The sequence below is a fragment of the Eulemur rufifrons genome, chromosome 9, assembly GCF_041146395.1.
Source record: "Eulemur rufifrons isolate Redbay chromosome 9, OSU_ERuf_1, whole genome shotgun sequence".
NCBI lineage: Eukaryota > Metazoa > Chordata > Mammalia > Primates > Lemuridae > Eulemur > Eulemur rufifrons.
In genome coordinates, this window is record NC_090991.1 from 17,476,614 (window position 1) to 17,493,421 (window position 16,808).

General features: G+C 58.6%; 2 protein-coding genes across 7 annotated transcripts in view; both read left to right on the forward strand.

The window, feature by feature from the left end:
- The window catches only part of MYO18A (myosin XVIIIA), a 92,047-nt gene that overhangs the window by 39,155 nt on the left and 36,084 nt on the right, over positions 1-16,808 (forward strand). For 4 of the 6 annotated variants that reach the window (XM_069482208.1, XM_069482210.1, XM_069482207.1 and 1 more), the window contains exons 3-14: positions 9,895-9,982; positions 10,190-10,296; positions 10,410-10,586; positions 10,926-11,139; positions 11,372-11,514; positions 12,163-12,263; positions 13,089-13,152; positions 13,361-13,505; positions 13,832-13,852; positions 15,607-15,783; positions 15,992-16,082; positions 16,365-16,557. In XM_069482208.1, the coding sequence (XP_069338309.1) occupies positions 9,895-9,982; positions 10,190-10,296; positions 10,410-10,586; positions 10,926-11,139; positions 11,372-11,514; positions 12,163-12,263; positions 13,089-13,152; positions 13,361-13,505; positions 13,832-13,852; positions 15,607-15,783; positions 15,992-16,082; positions 16,365-16,557 (1,521 nt within the window). Of the gene's footprint in view, positions 1-7,825; positions 7,862-9,894; positions 9,983-10,189; positions 10,297-10,409; positions 10,587-10,925; positions 11,140-11,371; positions 11,515-12,162; positions 12,264-13,088; positions 13,153-13,360; positions 13,506-13,831; positions 13,853-15,011; positions 15,024-15,606; positions 15,784-15,991; positions 16,083-16,364; positions 16,558-16,808 lie in introns of all 6 variants that reach the window. The other 2 variants (XM_069482213.1, XM_069482211.1) reach the window with 2 other exon arrangements.
- Positions 1,624-6,031, forward strand: LOC138391951 (atherin-like). The gene is made up of 3 exons (XM_069482129.1): positions 1,624-1,663; positions 4,066-4,758; positions 5,966-6,031. Exons 2-3 carry the CDS (start codon positions 4,180-4,182, stop codon positions 6,029-6,031), a joined length of 645 nt encoding a protein of 214 aa, XP_069338230.1. The 5' UTR covers positions 1,624-1,663; positions 4,066-4,179.

A 16,808-nucleotide genomic window follows, 5' to 3' on the forward strand; every position in this document is an offset into this window, starting at 1 on the left:
CCGGAGCCTGAGCTAACGGCACTGCACGCAGTAACGAGTGTGTCTGTGTGGTTTGCGCACACCTGCTGTCCCCAGCCCGTGTGCCCAGGAGCTAATGCATGGTGTGATCCCTGGGGGAGGGTGGGGTGGTGGCATGACAGCCCTCAGTGGGAGCAGCGGGCGCGGACCTAGACTCTGCCACTCTTCTTTATTCCCTCTCCCCCAGCCCCACCCTTCCCTTTCTCTGCCCCAATCCCAATTCCTAAAGTAATAGGCTCTACTCTGGTGAATATTTGCCATTTTCCCTCTGTCCTTAGCGGTGTGAACTAACTTTGAAGCCTGAACCCATTGGAAATAGCTCTATGGACAGAGCTTTAAAACTACAGCGGCCATCACGCTGCTAATTTGGGCTCAAAATTAGCCATAGACCCTGGTTAAAATTGGAGAGACCCCCTAAGTGGGTAATATAAATGATTCTGGATGTTTCTAAGGATCTTTTCCCTTAGGAATCAAGGATTTCTTCGTGTGCTCCTACGCCCATCGTGCTGGAGAGAAAGGCTTGCTGAGGATGGGGAGGGTTGGAATAGGCCTGTCTTTTTCCTGTAGTCCTAGGTGACTAGGGAAAGAAGGGAAATTGAATCCACTAGGACTGCCTGAGCTTTTGGAGGGAGAGATGCCGGTGAGGGGGAGAGGAGAAGATGCTCCCAAACTTGAGGCCTGGCCCCTCTGAGTCTGTTCTGAGCCAATCTCTGAACTGAAAGAACCTTCAGAGCTTCCGCATCATCTGCCCCTTTTCCAGACGTGCTGTGGTGTCTGCTCCTCCCCTCTGAGTCAGGCCAGCCAGTTCCTGGGCTCTAGCACAAACCCCTGGCCGCAGTATCCAGAGCTCAGGCATCATTCCTTCTTCCGTACCCCACCCCTAACCTTGGGGTTCCCTCCCTCAGCTGCATGGTTGGCAGTTTTGTGGGTCTGAGGTTGGGAAAGTATCTGGCTTCCTGAATCCCTGCCCCTGCCCCACTTCCTGCCTCCAGCCAGAGCTCAGCTTTGGCTGGGAGGGGCCTCAGGCTGTGAGCTGGGAGAAGTCATACAGGATCTAGAAGTGAGCCAGAGCCAGAGCCAGCCTGATGGAGTCGGAGTCACCCATGCGCCCTACACTGAACTCACTGGCCCAGCAGGCACCCACACTGGGGTTGTCGCTCCTCCCCAGGGACTGGAGCAGGGGCTTTCTGTTCAAGCCACTTCTCGTCTGAGCTGGGAAAGACTCTTGTAGTTTGGCATGAGTTGAATTAGCTGGATCTTTCCATCCACCATGTAATCAAGCCATGGTGTTGCTATGGGTGGACCTCTTGACACAGCCCAAATGGGCACCGTGGCTGGGCACTGAGGGCAAGGGTACTTGGCTTTCGCCCCCATAGAGACTCTTCATTCTTGAAGTTGTCACTGGACAGTTTCCATGCCAGGATAGGGTACCTCTTGCCCAGGTGCCCTAGCCCCAGTAGTCCTGAAGACTCAGGAGCTCCGCCTCTTAGGGAGAGAGAGCCCCCTTGAATGCTTTCTCCCTGTGCTTTTACTGCTGGGTCTCCCGGCCCTGACCTGCCAGTGACTTCTCTGTCTGCTCCCTCAGGTTAAGGAGGAGGACAAAACTCTGCCAAAGCCTGGCCCTCCTGGCAAGGAGGAAGGGGCTGTAAGTGCTTCTCTGAGACTCCCGTGTGTGTGTGTGTGTGTGTGTGTGTGTGTCTGGATAGTTGGGCTTGTCCCTACACCTGCCAGCCCTAGACTAGCCTATGAGATAGTTCCATGGAGTGGAAGGGACTACAGGGACCCCTCCATGTGTGGCATGGCTAGACGGAGTGCCTTTCAAGGGGGAGAAGGTGCAGCGTGTGCCATGCCAGCTTGGGGGCTGTGAAGGAGATGGCCAAGGTACTTTGGGGACCTCCTCCTGACCTTCTCCTCCCACCCCACCTTAGGTGCCTGGCTTTAGCTCTGGTTTTCTGAACCCTTTGGGGCTGGAGAGTCTTAGCTGGACAAACTCTTAGGTCGGGGAGCACCAAATGAGAGCTCAGCTGTTGGGACTCTTTAGCTTGCTCTGGGTGGCACAAGGGCACAGAGGGATTTCATTGCAGCTGCTGCTGTCTCTTCCAAGACCCCGTCAGCTGCTTGGTACGGGTGATCTGGAAGCAGGCTCCAGCTGCCCACTGCTCCCAGCCCCCACAGCCTTGGGATAGAGACCCCAAATAAAGCTGGACTTATCCAAGGCAAGAGAGGAGAGAGAGTTCCTGAACAGCCAGGTCCAGAGATGTGCCGTTAGGAGAGGGCTGCAGTCAGCACAGGAGGCGGAGTGCCCAGGGCTCTGGGGAAGAGCTGGATCACAAAACAGATCCTCACTTAATTACCCCAGATGGTGCCTATCCCGGCTCCCCCGACTTCCTTGGACAATTTGATTAGCCAGGCATTGTGGCTTCCACCCAATCTGTAAACAGTCCTGCAAGGCCAGCCTGTGATTTCAAAGGGATATGTTTGAAAATGTGAGGGAGAGGCCTCAGAGTAGCCCAGATTTTTTATGAAAATTACATATAAAGTGCTTAGACGAGTGCCTGGCACGTAGTAAGTACTGTGTAAGTGTTAGCAATTACAATTGTCTTTGTCATCAGCATCTTCTAAAGTTAGGGGGTTGGGAGCAAAGCTGGAAGAGGGAGGGGAAAGGAGTAGGACCCAGCAGCTGGGGCCACTGGCCAGCCCCGCACTGCACTGGCATGCCATTGAGCACTCTTGGCCTAAGAGGTTGAGGAAGAGGCACCTTCCAAGCCTTCCCTCTCCACCCCTATAGCAGAGCTGCCCTGTAGCCTGGACTAAGGCTCTTGGATCAGCTCTGCTCAGGAGGTGGGGCATCCTCCCCATGTGGCACCCAGAGGGAGCAGCTCCCAGGTCTGTCACTCTGTGAGCATCTTCCTGCACCCAGACAGGCATGGGCAGCCAGACCTTCACAGAGCCCAGTGCCCAGGTGCATTCTAGAACCAAGGCGACTGTTTTGGGGAACAAGGACTGAAGCACAGCCCAGTTAGTGACAGTGCACTGCCTGGCCAGCAAGGAAAACTCTGCCCTGCCATCAGCCTTCCCAGTGGCAGTCCGTTGGGACTTCAGACATTTCCCACCAGTGTGTGGGAGAAGGGTGGGCATATCAACTGGGCGCCAGCGTACTCCAGTTGGCTCCTGGGTGCCAGAGGATGAAAGGCTGGCTGGGCCAGGGACACCACTCTAGGACAGAATGGAGCTGTGGCTGCCTGAGTCCTTAACCCTTTGTGGGCCATAGCTGCCTCCTCTTCCTCCCATCATACCACACACACACTCTGGGAGCTGGGACGTCTCCAAACCCTTGAGAGGTTTGCAGAAGGAAGACTGCAAAGAGATTGGCAGAAGACAGGCTGAAGTAGAAGCTTCCTGGGCCAGCGCTGGGTCTCTGCAGCCAGTGAGAGTGTAGGTGAGGGGCAGACAGTGGCCACAGAACAGGGGCATTGGGGGCAGGAGGTTTGGCATGTCTTGGGTCCAGGAAGAGCTCCCTGACCATTGCCATCTTCAGAATTGGTAGGCCTTGGGTCTGACTGCCCAGAAAAGCAGGTGATGGAAGGACCAGGGAGCACCAAGGCAGGAAAGAGTTAGGCCTGGGATTGGTGGGAGGAGTGATGGCAGGAATTGGCTACTGCTATGTTTGGGCTATGAGGCAGTGGGCTCGCCTGGATCGGGGCTTGGTTGTGCAAAGCCAGTAACTCTGGGGCACCTCATGGGCTTCTGGGCACTCTGTACTAGCATCTACCTCACAGTTCTGTGCTAAGCCTGGGCATAGACAGCAGATCACAACAGTACCTGATTGTGCCTTGTGGGAAAGAGAAGCCAAACTCTTAGGTGCAATTGTCCTATCAGGAAGATGGAAAGAGGACTTCCTGGGATAGCCTCTTGGAGCTCTGTGTTGTTTGGTGGATGAATGGAAGATCTGTTCCAGGGCGTGAGGTCACACCCTCTCACTTCTTCTGCATGGGGTGGGCAGGGATGCAGGGGTTGATGCTAATGTCTACCTATATTTGTATGTAGCTAGAGGGCAGCTCAAAGGACAGCAGTGGCCCATCTAAGAGTCCTCAGCCTCCCGCCAGTCCGATACCCCCAGAGACGTCCCAGAGAGCCAAGAGCCCTGCGCACACACTCGCCATGAACGGCCCCGGGGCTGCCTCGGCAGAAGGCCCAAGCGAGGAGGCCCAGGGCCTGTCCCGGAAGCGGGTGGCAAATGCAGTAAGGAAGGTGGTCAGCAAGGTGCTGCCCGGTGAGGAGCTTGGGGGTGCCAAGGAGCCCCCAGGCAGAGGGGTCAAGTCCCCCGAGCACCCAGCTCGAGGCAAGAGGGGAGAAAAGGCAGCCCCTAGCCCCAAGCCGCCACCCCCTCCACCTCCTCCCCCTGTTCCACCTAAGCACGAAGCCAAGAAGGAGGCAGCCAAGGATGAGCTCTCAGTGGGCCTGCGGAGCCTGATGTCTCGAGGCAGAGGCAAGGACCACAAGCCCCGTGGCAAGCAGTCTCCTGGGAAGGGGGAGAAGCCCTCTAGCCAGGAGCCAGGCTCCCCAAAGATGGTGGACTCCCCAGGGAAAGCAGGCTCCCCAGCCACACCTGAAACCCGTGAGAAGCAGTGTTCCCCAGCCCTACCAGAAGAGCTGGCGGACCCAGGCTCCGCTGGCCGGAAGTCAAACCTCACTGGAGAGCAGCCATCCAAGTCACCAGCCTCTGGTGTGCAGCAGGAGGTACTCGAGTGTGTCACTAACCTGCATTGCCCCTCACCACTCTTGCTCGAGGGCCAGCCACCTCAACAAACCCTGCATGACGAAGAGGCTGGCCCAGGACCATGTGCCCATGGCAGGGATTGCATGGCTTTCCTTAACTGAATTCCAGGACCCGTGGTTGCCTGGGCTCTGGCCCAGCGGCTGGGATGGGAACCACTAACCAGCATGCTCCTGGCCTTGCCGTGAGAGTCGGGGCCTGGTCCCCAGCTACGTGGTGCCAGCTTGAGGCCCCAGATCCCAAGCCGAGGGTCAGAGTCTTGGCAGATCAGTGCAGGGGTAGAGAGACACTGTGTTCTCAAGTCGAAAGGCCTGTGTTCCCATCCCCGGCCACTCACCCAGTGAGTCCGTCAAGTGGGTGTAACACAGGTCCATAATCTCTCTTCTGATGCCCTTGGGGCCAGAAATATTTTGGAAATTCGTAATTTGGGTATTTTAGAAGGTCATGCGATATATATAATGAGCAGCAACCCATAACAAACACGTTAATATTTCTAAAGCAAAGTCTATGAATATTCACACTGCAGGGGGACAGAGGATAAACAATCAGGTTTTGCCACCAATACAGTTAAGAAAAATCTTTTGTTTTGGGGGCTTTTTGGATTTTGGAATTGAAATAAGGGATAATACTTGCTTCGAAGGGTTTTAAGTAACCAGAAGATTAGAAATGATCCAAGTGGTGCTCCAAGCCTAGTCCCTGGCGGGGTGGGTGCTCTGCAAACGGCAGCGTTGACAGTGATGCAGGTAACAGTTGTTAGTGCCATCACGGCCATCACTGCCTTCTTCAGGCCTGGCCAGTGCCTGCATGGCGGATGGGCACAGTGGGCCTCTTTGGATGTGGGGGTGACCCTGTCTTCCCAGAAAGTACCCTCTGGGTGGGGCAGGAGGCTGAGAAGCAGGAAGGAGGGTCCAAAGATGGTTAGTCTAACCCGTGCCCCTTGGAAGGGGATGCCTGTGTGGCTGGTCTTTGAGTTGGGGACAGTTGTCTTCAAGCCTCCCGGTTTTGTGGACCCTGCTGAGGCCTCTTAGTGTGGCGGGGAGGGGCGTCCGCTTCCGGCCCTGCTTCCCTGTGCTCGTGCAGGCTCCTTGTGGCTGGAGGGAGAGAGGTCAGGAGGATGTTGGGGCACAGCCTGAGGGTCCTTGAGGCCCTCCCTTGAGTGCTACCTCTCAGGACCTGGGGTTCCTGGAACCTGCCTTGCCCCCCTTCATCCTGGGCACTGCAGCACTTACAGAATAGCCAGCTGTAGCTGTCCCCACTCTCCTGGCCCACTCTGAATCAGGGAAGTGACTGTTCCTGGCACACAGGGAGGAGTTGGCATGGGCATTTTGGCCCAACAGGCAGGTGTGAGCCAAACTGTCAGCCCCTCAGGAGAACCTCCAAGTAGCCAAGGAGCGTCGTGTGCCTGTTCCTGGGCCGGCTACTCTCCCTGCCCCTCTTCCTCTCACTAGGGAGGAGTTGGGGGCTGACACATGTCCTGACTTGGAGTCCAGCCACCTGTCACCTGGGCCTGGGGCAGGGGCCAAAAGGGTGCATGGGGTAACAGGGCCATTTGGTGCTGAAGATAGTTAGGACAGTAGGAAGAAATAACCAGAGAACTCTCAGGCACCTGTTCTTTTTGCTCATCTGATAGTTTAAAAACTCAAATTGGCACCTGGCTTGCCTCCCTGACCCTGCTCCACTTCCCTGCTGGGTCCCAGTGGCTTCCTGGGCTGGGAGCTCGGCATGCTGTACCCCTGGCCTCTAGGCCAGGACTAATAGTGGTTTAACCTTCAGGCAGGAGCTGCCAAGGTCCAGCTGACCCCCCCGGAAGAGGCCCACCTGCGTCTTGAGAGGATCTTCACAGCTCCTGTAATGCCCTTTCTCTCGGGTGTGGGTCCCCAGCCCCTGGCCCTCCTTTTCCTGAGGCTGGTGGCAGGACCGTGTGTGTCTGTGTGTAGGAGCACTGGCTGTGACGGGTGGCTCCATGGTGGCCTGTGTGCCTTCACATTGGGATCCAGGGAGGGTTGTTCCTTCAGAGAGCCCAAAATTCTGTGCACATGGGAGGAGGCTCCTCTTGGCTGGAGATCAAGTCCCCCTGGCCCCATTCTTCTGCCTTGAGGACATGTCTTGGTGCCAGGGCCTGGTGGGTGGCAAGGCAGGGAGCTGATGCTCCCCATTTTTGATGCCCTGGCTCCCCAGACCCAGGTGGGGCCTATTAACTCCTTGCCCATTTCTAACAGGCAACGTGTAAGGCCCGGCTGACTCCCATCCTCCCCAGAAAGGCCTTTGAGGGCTTTAAGTAACTGGACGGAGACAGAGGTCAAGGCTGACCGCAGTCCCTTGGCTCTTGGGCAGTGGGGAGGTGGCCCCAGATCGGCCCTGGGTGGGGTCAGTGTGCCTGTCTGGGAGAGGTACAGGGGTGCACTGGGGGTTTGAAGAAGAGGCCCTGGACTTGGGGCTGTTGGAGGCCTTGTTCCAAGTGGTGCAGGGGGACAGCTCTGAGAGCAGCCCTTGGCATGGGGAGTGGCACTCTTGGGCATGCGTTTGGAGGCAAGGAACAGCTCTGTGCTGGTACCTGGCAGCCACAGGGGAGCTAGGCTGAGGAATGCCCTGGAGATAAGGCAGGAGGCTCCCAGGGGGCCCAGGCCCTGGGTATGGTGAGGTGGCCTGGCCTGGCAGACACATGAAAGGGGAAGCCTAATTCAGAATGGACCAGATGGCTGGTCCAGGAGAGACTGTGGCCAGAGGCAGAGTGGCAGACTCCTGCCCAGGCCACCGGGAATGACTTAAAAAAGCGTCTCCTCTGAAAGTGATGGTAACAGGTGTCTTGTAACTTCCCTGGTCTGGCCTCTCCTTCACTGGCTGCAGTTCACCCACCAAGGCCAGCTCCCAGGTCCTGGTGCTGAGATCCTCCCACCGCCACCCTGTGCCTTGGGCAGTGACAGTGAGCCTGCTCACTTGGTCCAGGGGTGCTTGCTTGAAGGGACATGCCAGTGGTCTGCTTGTCTTCACCCCTCTTCTCTCTCTCTCTTCTTTGCTTGCTGCCGGCAGCTGGACCCTGAGGCCGCCTCTCCTGCCCACAGCCAGGTAGGGTGCTTCTGCCGCCCTCGGGAGCCCTCCGCTTCCTCCGGTGACCACCCACCACCCCTGGCCTGTACCTGGGCTGGCGTCTGTGCCCGGGCCTCGTGCTGGAGTGTAAGGCCTCTTCTCCTTCAGGCTCCCACCCTGTGTCTGGGGGGACCCTCAGGGGATGGCAGTGCCAGGAGCTCGAAAGGGTACAGCTCTGTGCCAGGCTCTCGGGGAGCCTCTGGACCAAGTGTCACCCTTCAAGTTTGGTCTCTGTGGCATGTGGTTCTCAGCCACTGGAGTCCAAGGGCCTGGCTGGGTTCTAGGTGATGCAGTTCTTCTCAGTCTGGGTAGAGAAAGCTGGAAACGTGAATCTCTGCCCTCTCCCGGCCTGAGCCTGAAGATGATACATTCTCTGTCTCCACCTCCTGGCCAGTCTGAGAAACCCGTTTTCAGATTAGCTCTAAAGGAGTCAGTTATAACTTTGATGTCATCAGTCCCCAAACACCTAGCCCATAGAATGTGCCCATTCAAGACAAAGGTCTCACCCGTCTCATGTGATTTGAAAAAAAATACAACATTGTAATGATTTTCTTTATGAAGTTATATTTCTTCAAATGTAAAGAACTATCCTTTTTTAATGTCCTCACTTAACAAATCAAAACGTTGACAGCCCCATAGCGATCATCCCATCTAAAAGATCATTCGCGGGTTCCTGAAACCCAGAGACCTGGGAGCCTCTGGTGTGGCCCGGTCCTGTCCCTCCAGGCCGGGGAAGGGCAGTCCGGCCGCAGGGAAGTGTTATCTGAAGCCGGAGTCCAGCCTGGGAGTAGAACCCAGATCTCCTTTCTTTCAACTCTAAGAAATGTGACAAAGAACATACTTATGTTTCCTTGTCCTTTCCTGATCCCTCATCCAGGGCATCAGGTCTCATGAGGAAGGGACACCTGGAGTGAGGGACTCTAGGACACTAACTGTGCCTCACAGCTGGGGGCCTTGCAGAGGGTGGGGGTTAGGGCCAGCCTGAGGGTGGGTCCATGCGCCTGGGGCGTCCATCCCCCCACCGGGGGCCACTGGATGACTTTGCTGCCATTTTGCCCACACATGACCAAGGGAGCCTGGCGGGCCAAGGACACTGGGCCCTCTCCTGTTTCTCAGCTCTAGTGTCCTTAGGGATGCCAGGTTTGACAGCCCCACACCCTGACAGAGCTTGTGGTGACCTCCTGGGGCCTCTGGGGGCTCCCAGCCCCTTCACGCCCACTCCTGTGCCCATCTGTGTGACATACCAGTCCCTCCCTGAGTTTGACAGAGCAGGGCTGCCCCCTGCCTCCAAATCTCTGGCCATGCTGCCTCGTGCCCTCGTGTGGCATTAGCACGTCCACTGGGTCTGTGTCACTGCCACTTTCTGAGGTGGGGCCTTTGCTGACTGTGACATGGAGGAGAAGCAGGGAGGCTGGCATGTGCACCTGGGCACTGTCCCTCTGCCCAGGTAGAGCATCCTCTGCAGGGGAAGGCCAGGACTGAGGCTGGGCCCTCAACCCACCTATCATTCTGCACTGCAGAGTGTCCTAGGTAGACACTTCTCTCTCTGAGTCTGAGGAAATGCCCTTTCCCAGCTCAGTGAAGGAGGCCCTGCCATTTGGATGAGGAGAGAAGCTGGGTGTGGAAGACCCTAGTAGTTCTAGCCCAGGGTTTAGGGGCTTGGGCTCAGGATACTGATCTTACAGGCTTGCATGCCGGAGGGCAAAGGGTGGCTGAAGGTAGAACCTCACTTTCCTGGGGCTTGTTCTCTCCTGGGCACATGCTCCCTGTGTCCCTGTCCTTCCAGACCCTCAATGCTGGTGTGGTCTCTCCTCTGTGTCCTTGTCCTTAGGGCTACTCAGAATCACCACTGCTACCTGGCTTCCCCACCCTCTTTCCCTGACACCTCTGATGTCCCTGTGTTCTGTGTCTGCCACCTGGTCCCTCGCCCAGCGGCTCATCTTGAAGGCCTTTCCCTCTCTCCTGCTGTCATCCAGAGCAGGGCCTAACTTTGTTCTTCCCTTCTCTGATAGGCCAAGACAGAAGAGCAGATCGCAGCCGAGGAGGCCTGGTATGAGACGGAGAAGGTGTGGCTGGTCCATAAGGACGGCTTCTCACTGGGTGAGTCTTGGGCGGGGCAGGGGGCACGTGTCCGGGACTCTGGTCTCAGGGCTGGGCAGTGGGTGTGCCTTCTGGCTCTGGTGAGGGCTGGACGGTGAGCAAGGAGAGGCTGGTGACACTGGGGAGGAGGGCAGGACCATGGAAGGCCCAAGTAGGGCAGTAAAGGCTTCTCAGGCCCACGTCCAGCTATCTGTCTGTCCTCTGCAGCCAGTCAGCTCAAATCCGAGGAGCTCAGCTTACCTGAGGGGAAGGTGCGCGTGAAGCTGGACCACGATGGAGCCATCCTGGACGTGGATGAGGATGACGTGGAGAAGGTGTGCGGGAGGCGGGATGAGGGCACAGGAGTGGGCTGGGCAGGGCAGGCCTGTCCTCTGCAGTGGAGACAGGTTCTGCTTCCTAAATGCCGCCTGCCTGTCCCATCACACAGGCTAATGCTCCCTCCTGCAACCGTCTAGACGATCTGGCCTCGCTGGTGTACCTCAATGAGTCCAGCGTTCTGCACACGCTGCGCCAGCGCTATGGCGCTAGCCTGCTGCACACGTACGCTGGCCCCAGCCTGCTCGTCCTCAGCCCCCGTGGGGCCCCCGCCGTGTACTCTGAGAAGGTGCAGCACCCTCGAGGCTACCATGCCCACCCCCCACTGCCCCCACCTGCCCTGGTTCTCTGCCTTCCCCTTTGACATCCCATGGGCTCTTGTCCACCCTCACAGTTGACCTTGGGAAGAGGGGTCATTTCGAGGGATGGAGGACAGAAGGACCTCCCTGTAACATTTAACAGAGTCTGGGACTTGGCTGGTCTCTGCATCTCCATGCATGGCCTTAGCTTCAGAATCCCTGGGCACCACTGGAGTGAAAATCCAGAAAGATGTGGACCGTGGGGGTGAGGGTGTCTGGAGGGGACCAGCTAAGAGCCTACCCTTCCCTCCATCGCTCCCCTGCCCAAGGTGATGCACATGTTCAAAGGGTGTCGGCGGGAAGACATGGCACCCCACATCTACGCCGTGGCCCAGACCGCGTACAGGGCAATGCTGATGAGCCGTCAGGACCAGTCCATCATCCTCCTGGGCAGCAGCGGCAGTGGCAAGACCACCAGCTGCCAACATCTGGTGCAATACCTGGCTACCATCGCAGGCACCAGTGGGAACAAGGTGTTTTCTGGTGAGGCAGGGACAACTGGGAAAGCTGAGAATTGGGCGAGATGGGAGCCGGGAGGGAGGACCCTCCTAGGTGCCAGCTCCTTTTCTCCCTGGCCTCTCCATCCCCTCAAAACCACTCTATCCCTGGGCAGTTCTGGTCTGAGTGGCTCCAAGGCTCCATGCCCCTGGAGCCCATGGCTGGGGATGAGCTGCCCTTGGCTTTCCTGATGTCCCCTTGGGCCCGTATTCTGCAGTGGAGAAGTGGCAGGCTCTGTACACCCTCCTGGAAGCTTTTGGGAACAGCCCCACCATCATGAACGGCAATGCCACCCGCTTCTCCCAGATACTCTCCCTGGACTTTGACCAAGCTGGCCAGGTGGCCTCAGCCTCCATTCAGGTGAGGGGACACTGCCCGGGCCTCAGGATAGTGGGAAATGGGCCACCTGATTTCATGCCCTAGAAATCAGGTTCTCTTCTGAGCCTCACTCCACTTTCCTGCCCTAACAAAATGGACCCGGCACAGGCAGGGCTGGCCGGCACTGCCTGGAGGCGTCACCAGTCTGCCCTCCATGCCTCCTGCCCTGGATGGGGCCCAACTCAGCCTCCTGCCCAGCTCCCTTCTCCCTCCCAACCCTAGGGTTGTCCCCACCCTACTGTCCCCAGCCTCATGCGCACTTTCTGAAGTCCATGCTCAGGGTTTCTCTCAGGACTGGCTTGTTGGCAAAGTAGGGCCTGGCTAACGCGGATTCCCTCCCAGGGTAGATATCTTCCCACAAGCTTCCATCTTTGGAAGGCTGGTGCCCGGGGGCTGGGCAGGGCAGCAGGGGCCCCCCAGGAGCTGGGCCTGTCTTCTTCCTCCTCGTTCTGGTTTCTGTCCCCTGTTTGACCCCAGGGGGATCTGGCCTCTGGTTGAACACACCTGAGAGTAAGATGCAGCTGCTTGTTCCCAGGGTCTGGAGGACCATGGCCTGGTTCCTTCTGGTGTGGGGTGGGAGAAACGGCCTGGCACTACCCTCCCTACCCACACCTCCGTGCTCTGCCACAGACAATGCTTCTGGAGAAGCTGCGTGTGGCTCGGCGCCCAGCCAACGAGGCCACGTTCAACGTCTTCTACTACCTGCTGGCCTGTGGGGATAGCACCCTCAGGTGAGATGGGACAGCGGGAACACACAGGGTGCTCTGGACTCCGGCCCGCCGACTGGGTTCCTGGGCCTTGCCACTTGATTGGATCCTGTACCCTTTGTTCACTGAGTGCCTACCATGTGCTAGGCTCTGAGCTGGGCCCTGCAGATGGCAGGATGAGTGAGACACGAGCCCTGTCAGGACCTCCCTGGTCCCGGGTACTGGAGCCCTCCTGTATGAGAGGGGCACAGCGGACCCTAAGTGTTCCCAGAGCCTAGCTAGGATCTCCGTTACCCACGAAGCCAGGTCTGGAGAGGAAAGCACAGAGACACAGGTGGCTGGGGACTTGGCCACAGTCACACAGCTGGATGGGACTGAGCTGGTGTTTGAGTCCACACTGGAGCCCAAAGCCCATACTTGTTCCACGCCGGCCCTCCCTTTCCCGTGTTGGCTGCCTCTGCCCCAGTCCTCCCTTCAGACCTTCAGACTTGCTGTCTGTGTTCACTCAAAAGGGATACGTGGTCAGGCTGAGCCAGCAGCCCCAGGCCGTTGTCCTCCTTAGCCCTTCTCGTAACTGAGGGCACAGTCTCTGCTCTGGCTGGACTCACCCTTGAGGCCGGTTCCCTGCTCCCTTCCAGGGGTCTGGCTGGATCCTCTCACCGGGCATCTCTGGTGACCTGTCCTGGGGAGGCTGGGGCTCTGACCAGGCATCCAGGCCAATTAGGAAAGGTGGCGGCACTGACGGGGAAGATGGGCACCTGGAAGCCAGGCTGTCTGTCTCTGCCCTGGGAGGGAGATGCCTGGGCGTGGGGACCAAGCGCTGTGCTGATGCCCCATTTGTACCCCTAGGACAGAGCTCCACTTGAACCACTTGGCAGAGAACAACGTGTTTGGGATTGTGCCACTGGCCAAGGTGAGGGGCCTGGGGTGGCAGCCCTGGCCTTGGGGGTGGGAGAAGCCTCCGTTGGCCGTGGTGCCCCCTGGGAATAGCAGGAGCCCAGCTAGGGCTGGGTGGCTCCACTCAAGTCTTGCCCTCGCTGCGTCCAACGGCGTGGGGTGTGCTGGGAGGGACATCCCCTCTGGGGTCCAGTGCCAGCCAGCGTGCCCGTCTTTCTCTGCAGCCTGAGGAGAAGCAGAAGGCGGCACAGCAGTTCAGTAAGCTGCAGACGGCCATGAAGGTGCTGGGCATCTCCCCTGATGAGCAGAAGGCCTGCTGGCTCATCCTGGCTGCCGTCTACCACCTGGGGGCTGCAGGAGCCACCAAAGGTAACCTCAGTGGGTCCCAACAGCCTGTCTTGATGCCCAGGAGACCTTGCAGGGGCCCTGCCCATGCCCAGCTGTTCTGCCCAGCACAGACCCAGCTGTTCTCAGACACACCCCTCTTTTGCCTGTGCCTCTTCCTAGTCCCCCACATCAGAGCAGAGGGCTGAGAAGCATCTCTGCCAGTGGTGGCCTGAGGCCTGGACTGAGCTGGCCTTGACTGGGAGCCCCGTGCGGAGCGGGGAGGGGGTCCCGAGGCTGAGGGTGAGGGAAGGGCACAAACTTGGAGCAGTGCCCGGGAATAACTCTGCTTCTTGTTCCGTTCCTGACAGAGGCCCCTGAGGAGCAAGCGGGTAACTGACCTTGGCCCTGCCCTGGGGTGTAGGGGCCGCTCACCCTGCCTTGGTGCTTGCCCTGGGGGCTGGGCTTGTTCTGTCATAGCCAAGGGGACTGGTCTGGGGAGAAGCCCCAGGGTAGAGGGAAGAAGGGGGGCCTGCTGGCCACGAGGCTTCTCGGAGCCCCCGGAGTAGCTGCTTCTCCTTCCTGTTTTGTAGCCAGATCCTGGGACCTCTCAGGAGGCCTCCAGGGGGCTGAGGCTTGGGGGTGAGCTTGCTTCCTGGGGCTTCCGAGGCCAGTGTCCCGTCTTCACCCCTTCTCTCTGGCGGTTTGGTGGCTGTGTCTCTCCCACTAGGGGGCAGCAGGCACCGCGGAACAAGCAGGCCACGCTTGGGCAGGGTGCTTGGGCTTGAGAATGGCTGGGAAGAGTTCTGTCGCCCTCCTCTGAGTTACACTGAGGGGCAGCGATTGGCGATTCGAGCACTTCTTTGCCCCTTTCTCCTCCGTTTCAGGGAAAGGGGATGCTGGCTCTGAGCGGCACCCTGGGCTTTGGCTTTGTCACCTGTGGGGTGCGAGGGACCCCGGCTGTTGAGCAGCAGTGCAAAAGCGTTGGCGGGTGCATGCAGGAACAGGCGCTGGGTGCCAGGCCCCTTGTGGCCCCAGCAGGTGGCACCCCTGCCAAAGAGGACCCAGGCTCCGGGTTACAGTTGTCTCCAGACTGAGTGGGAGGACGGGCAGGCAGGCATGTGGCTGTGTCTTGAGGGAAGTTGTCACTCTGAGGTGGTGACAAGCCCAGGTTTCCTTTCACCCCACCCGGCTCTGACTGCAGGTGGAGAGCTCTGGGCGTGTCAGCACACGCACCTAGTTGTAGAGCGGTGTGTGGAGCTCCTCGGAGCTGCCAGTGTTTCCCAGGGCCGTGGGGCGTGGGGGACGGGTATAACGTCTTTGTGTGTCTCTTTCTGCGTGTGTCGGTTTGGTTACACCCACAGACATACTCCTCTGAGACCGAGTGTGTACGAGTGTGCCTTCCCCAGTCTGGATGTTTTCTTGCCGGCTCATCCTCATAAGCCCCTACCCGCCACGGTCCCTTCCCGTGGGCCCGGCGGCTCAGTTGATGACTGTTTGCTAACACACTGTTTTTCTTTGCATGCTGCATGCTGGTCCTTTGCCTTACAGAAGCTGCTGAAGGTAAAACCTTGTTTCTTGTTAGCTTTCCCTAATTGCCGCCATTAGACACATGTTGGCTGAGGCGCATATGTCTGTGTGGGCTGTTCCCTTTCCCCTGCGGCTCTTTTGCCTCCTCACTGTGGGCCATTTGTGGTCTCCCCTGGCAGATGCCTGGGGGCAAGAGGGAGGGCCTCATGCTTCCAGGGAAGGGGGAGGCGCCAGTCCTCCCTCCGGATAGAGTGGGTCTTGTGTTCATCGCAGGTGGGCTGGCTCAGCCTCTGACTTTGTCCTTCCCCACGTTGGGGTCCCCTGGAGCCAAGCCCTGCGGAAAGGGATTCGGCTGGCTTGCCGCCCTCTGGTGGCAGCATGTGCAGTTGCCTCTTCTTTCAGGGCCTGCTCATTCTCTCCACCCCCCAGAGGCACAGGAAGTGCTGGCAGCTGCTGGCTGTCCTTGTCCTGCCTGAAGCCCTTCTGGTGTCATCAGGGCTGATTTTTCCCTCCAGTAGATGCCCACTCCCCGGTCCTGTGGGGAGAAAGCACAGTGGTCATCAGCTGGCCTCAGGAGAAAGACCCAAGATGCCAGATCCTTTTTTCCACCCCACAGCTGGGCGCAAGCAGTTTGCCCGCCACGAGTGGGCCCAGAAGGCTGCGTACCTGCTGGGATGCGGGCTGGAGGAGCTGTCCTCGGCCATCTTCAAGCACCAGCACAAGGGTGGCACCCTGCAGCGGTCTACCTCCTTCCGCCAGGGCCCCGAGGAGAGTAGCCTGGGAGATGGCACAGGTACCCTCAGCCCCTTGGCAGGTGGATATGAGTGGGAGGCCTCATCCAGGACTGGCTGCTGTCTCTGGGGGTGAAGGGGACTGCTGGAGCAAGTAGAGGCTTCCATTGGTGGGGGGGCCCAGTCCCAGAACCCCATGTGGAATAGGAAGTATACCCAGGTGGGCAGCCCCGGGGAGCAAGAGACAGAGCTGATCCTCTTGCCCCACAGGCCCCAAACTGAGTGCCCTGGAGTGCTTAGAGGGCATGGCGTCTGGCCTCTACAGTGAGCTCTTCACCCTGCTGGTCTCCCTGGTGAACAGGTGAGTGCCAGGTAGGACCCAGAGGCTCCCTGCCTGCTTTCGCAAAGGTGGAACTGATGCCTTTGCATCTGTGGTTGGCTGACCTCCACCGGCAGAGGGCTCGCTGTCCCGTGGGCCATAATCAAGGCAAGGCCCATCCTCCCCACCGGAGTCCTGGGCACCTGGGCAGGGATGGGGATCTGGCTTGAGGCAGGGTGGGGCTGCCTGGTGTCAGGGGCAGACCAGCGGGGCCTGCTCCTTGCTATTGCCCTGGCCAGCTCTGACTTAGGCTCTCCCTCAAAGGGCTCTCAAGTCCAGCCAGCACTCACTCTGCTCCATGATGATTGTGGACACTCCAGGCTTCCAGAACCCTGAACAGGGTGGGTCAGCCCGCGGAGCCTCCTTTGAGGAGCTGTGCCACAACTACGTTCAGGACCGGCTGCAGAGGCTCTTCCACGAGCGTACCTTCGTGCAGGAGCTGGAGAGATACAAGGAGGTATACACGAGACTCTCGGTCTCATGCCCTACCCCATCCTCACATTCTGGCCTTGGCACCCCCAGAGAGGGCGTCCGTGGCTGTGGAAAGCACCACCTTCCTTGTCCTTTACTGCCTCTTTATTTCTGTCCTCCTGTGGCCTCTGGAGTGGGAGTCATTTCCTGCCCCCCGTCCCTGGCCTGCAGCTTTGGCTACGTTCTTACTTTGTGGAGCGTTTGCTCTCCAAGAAGCTAAAGGTGCATTTGGGGTCC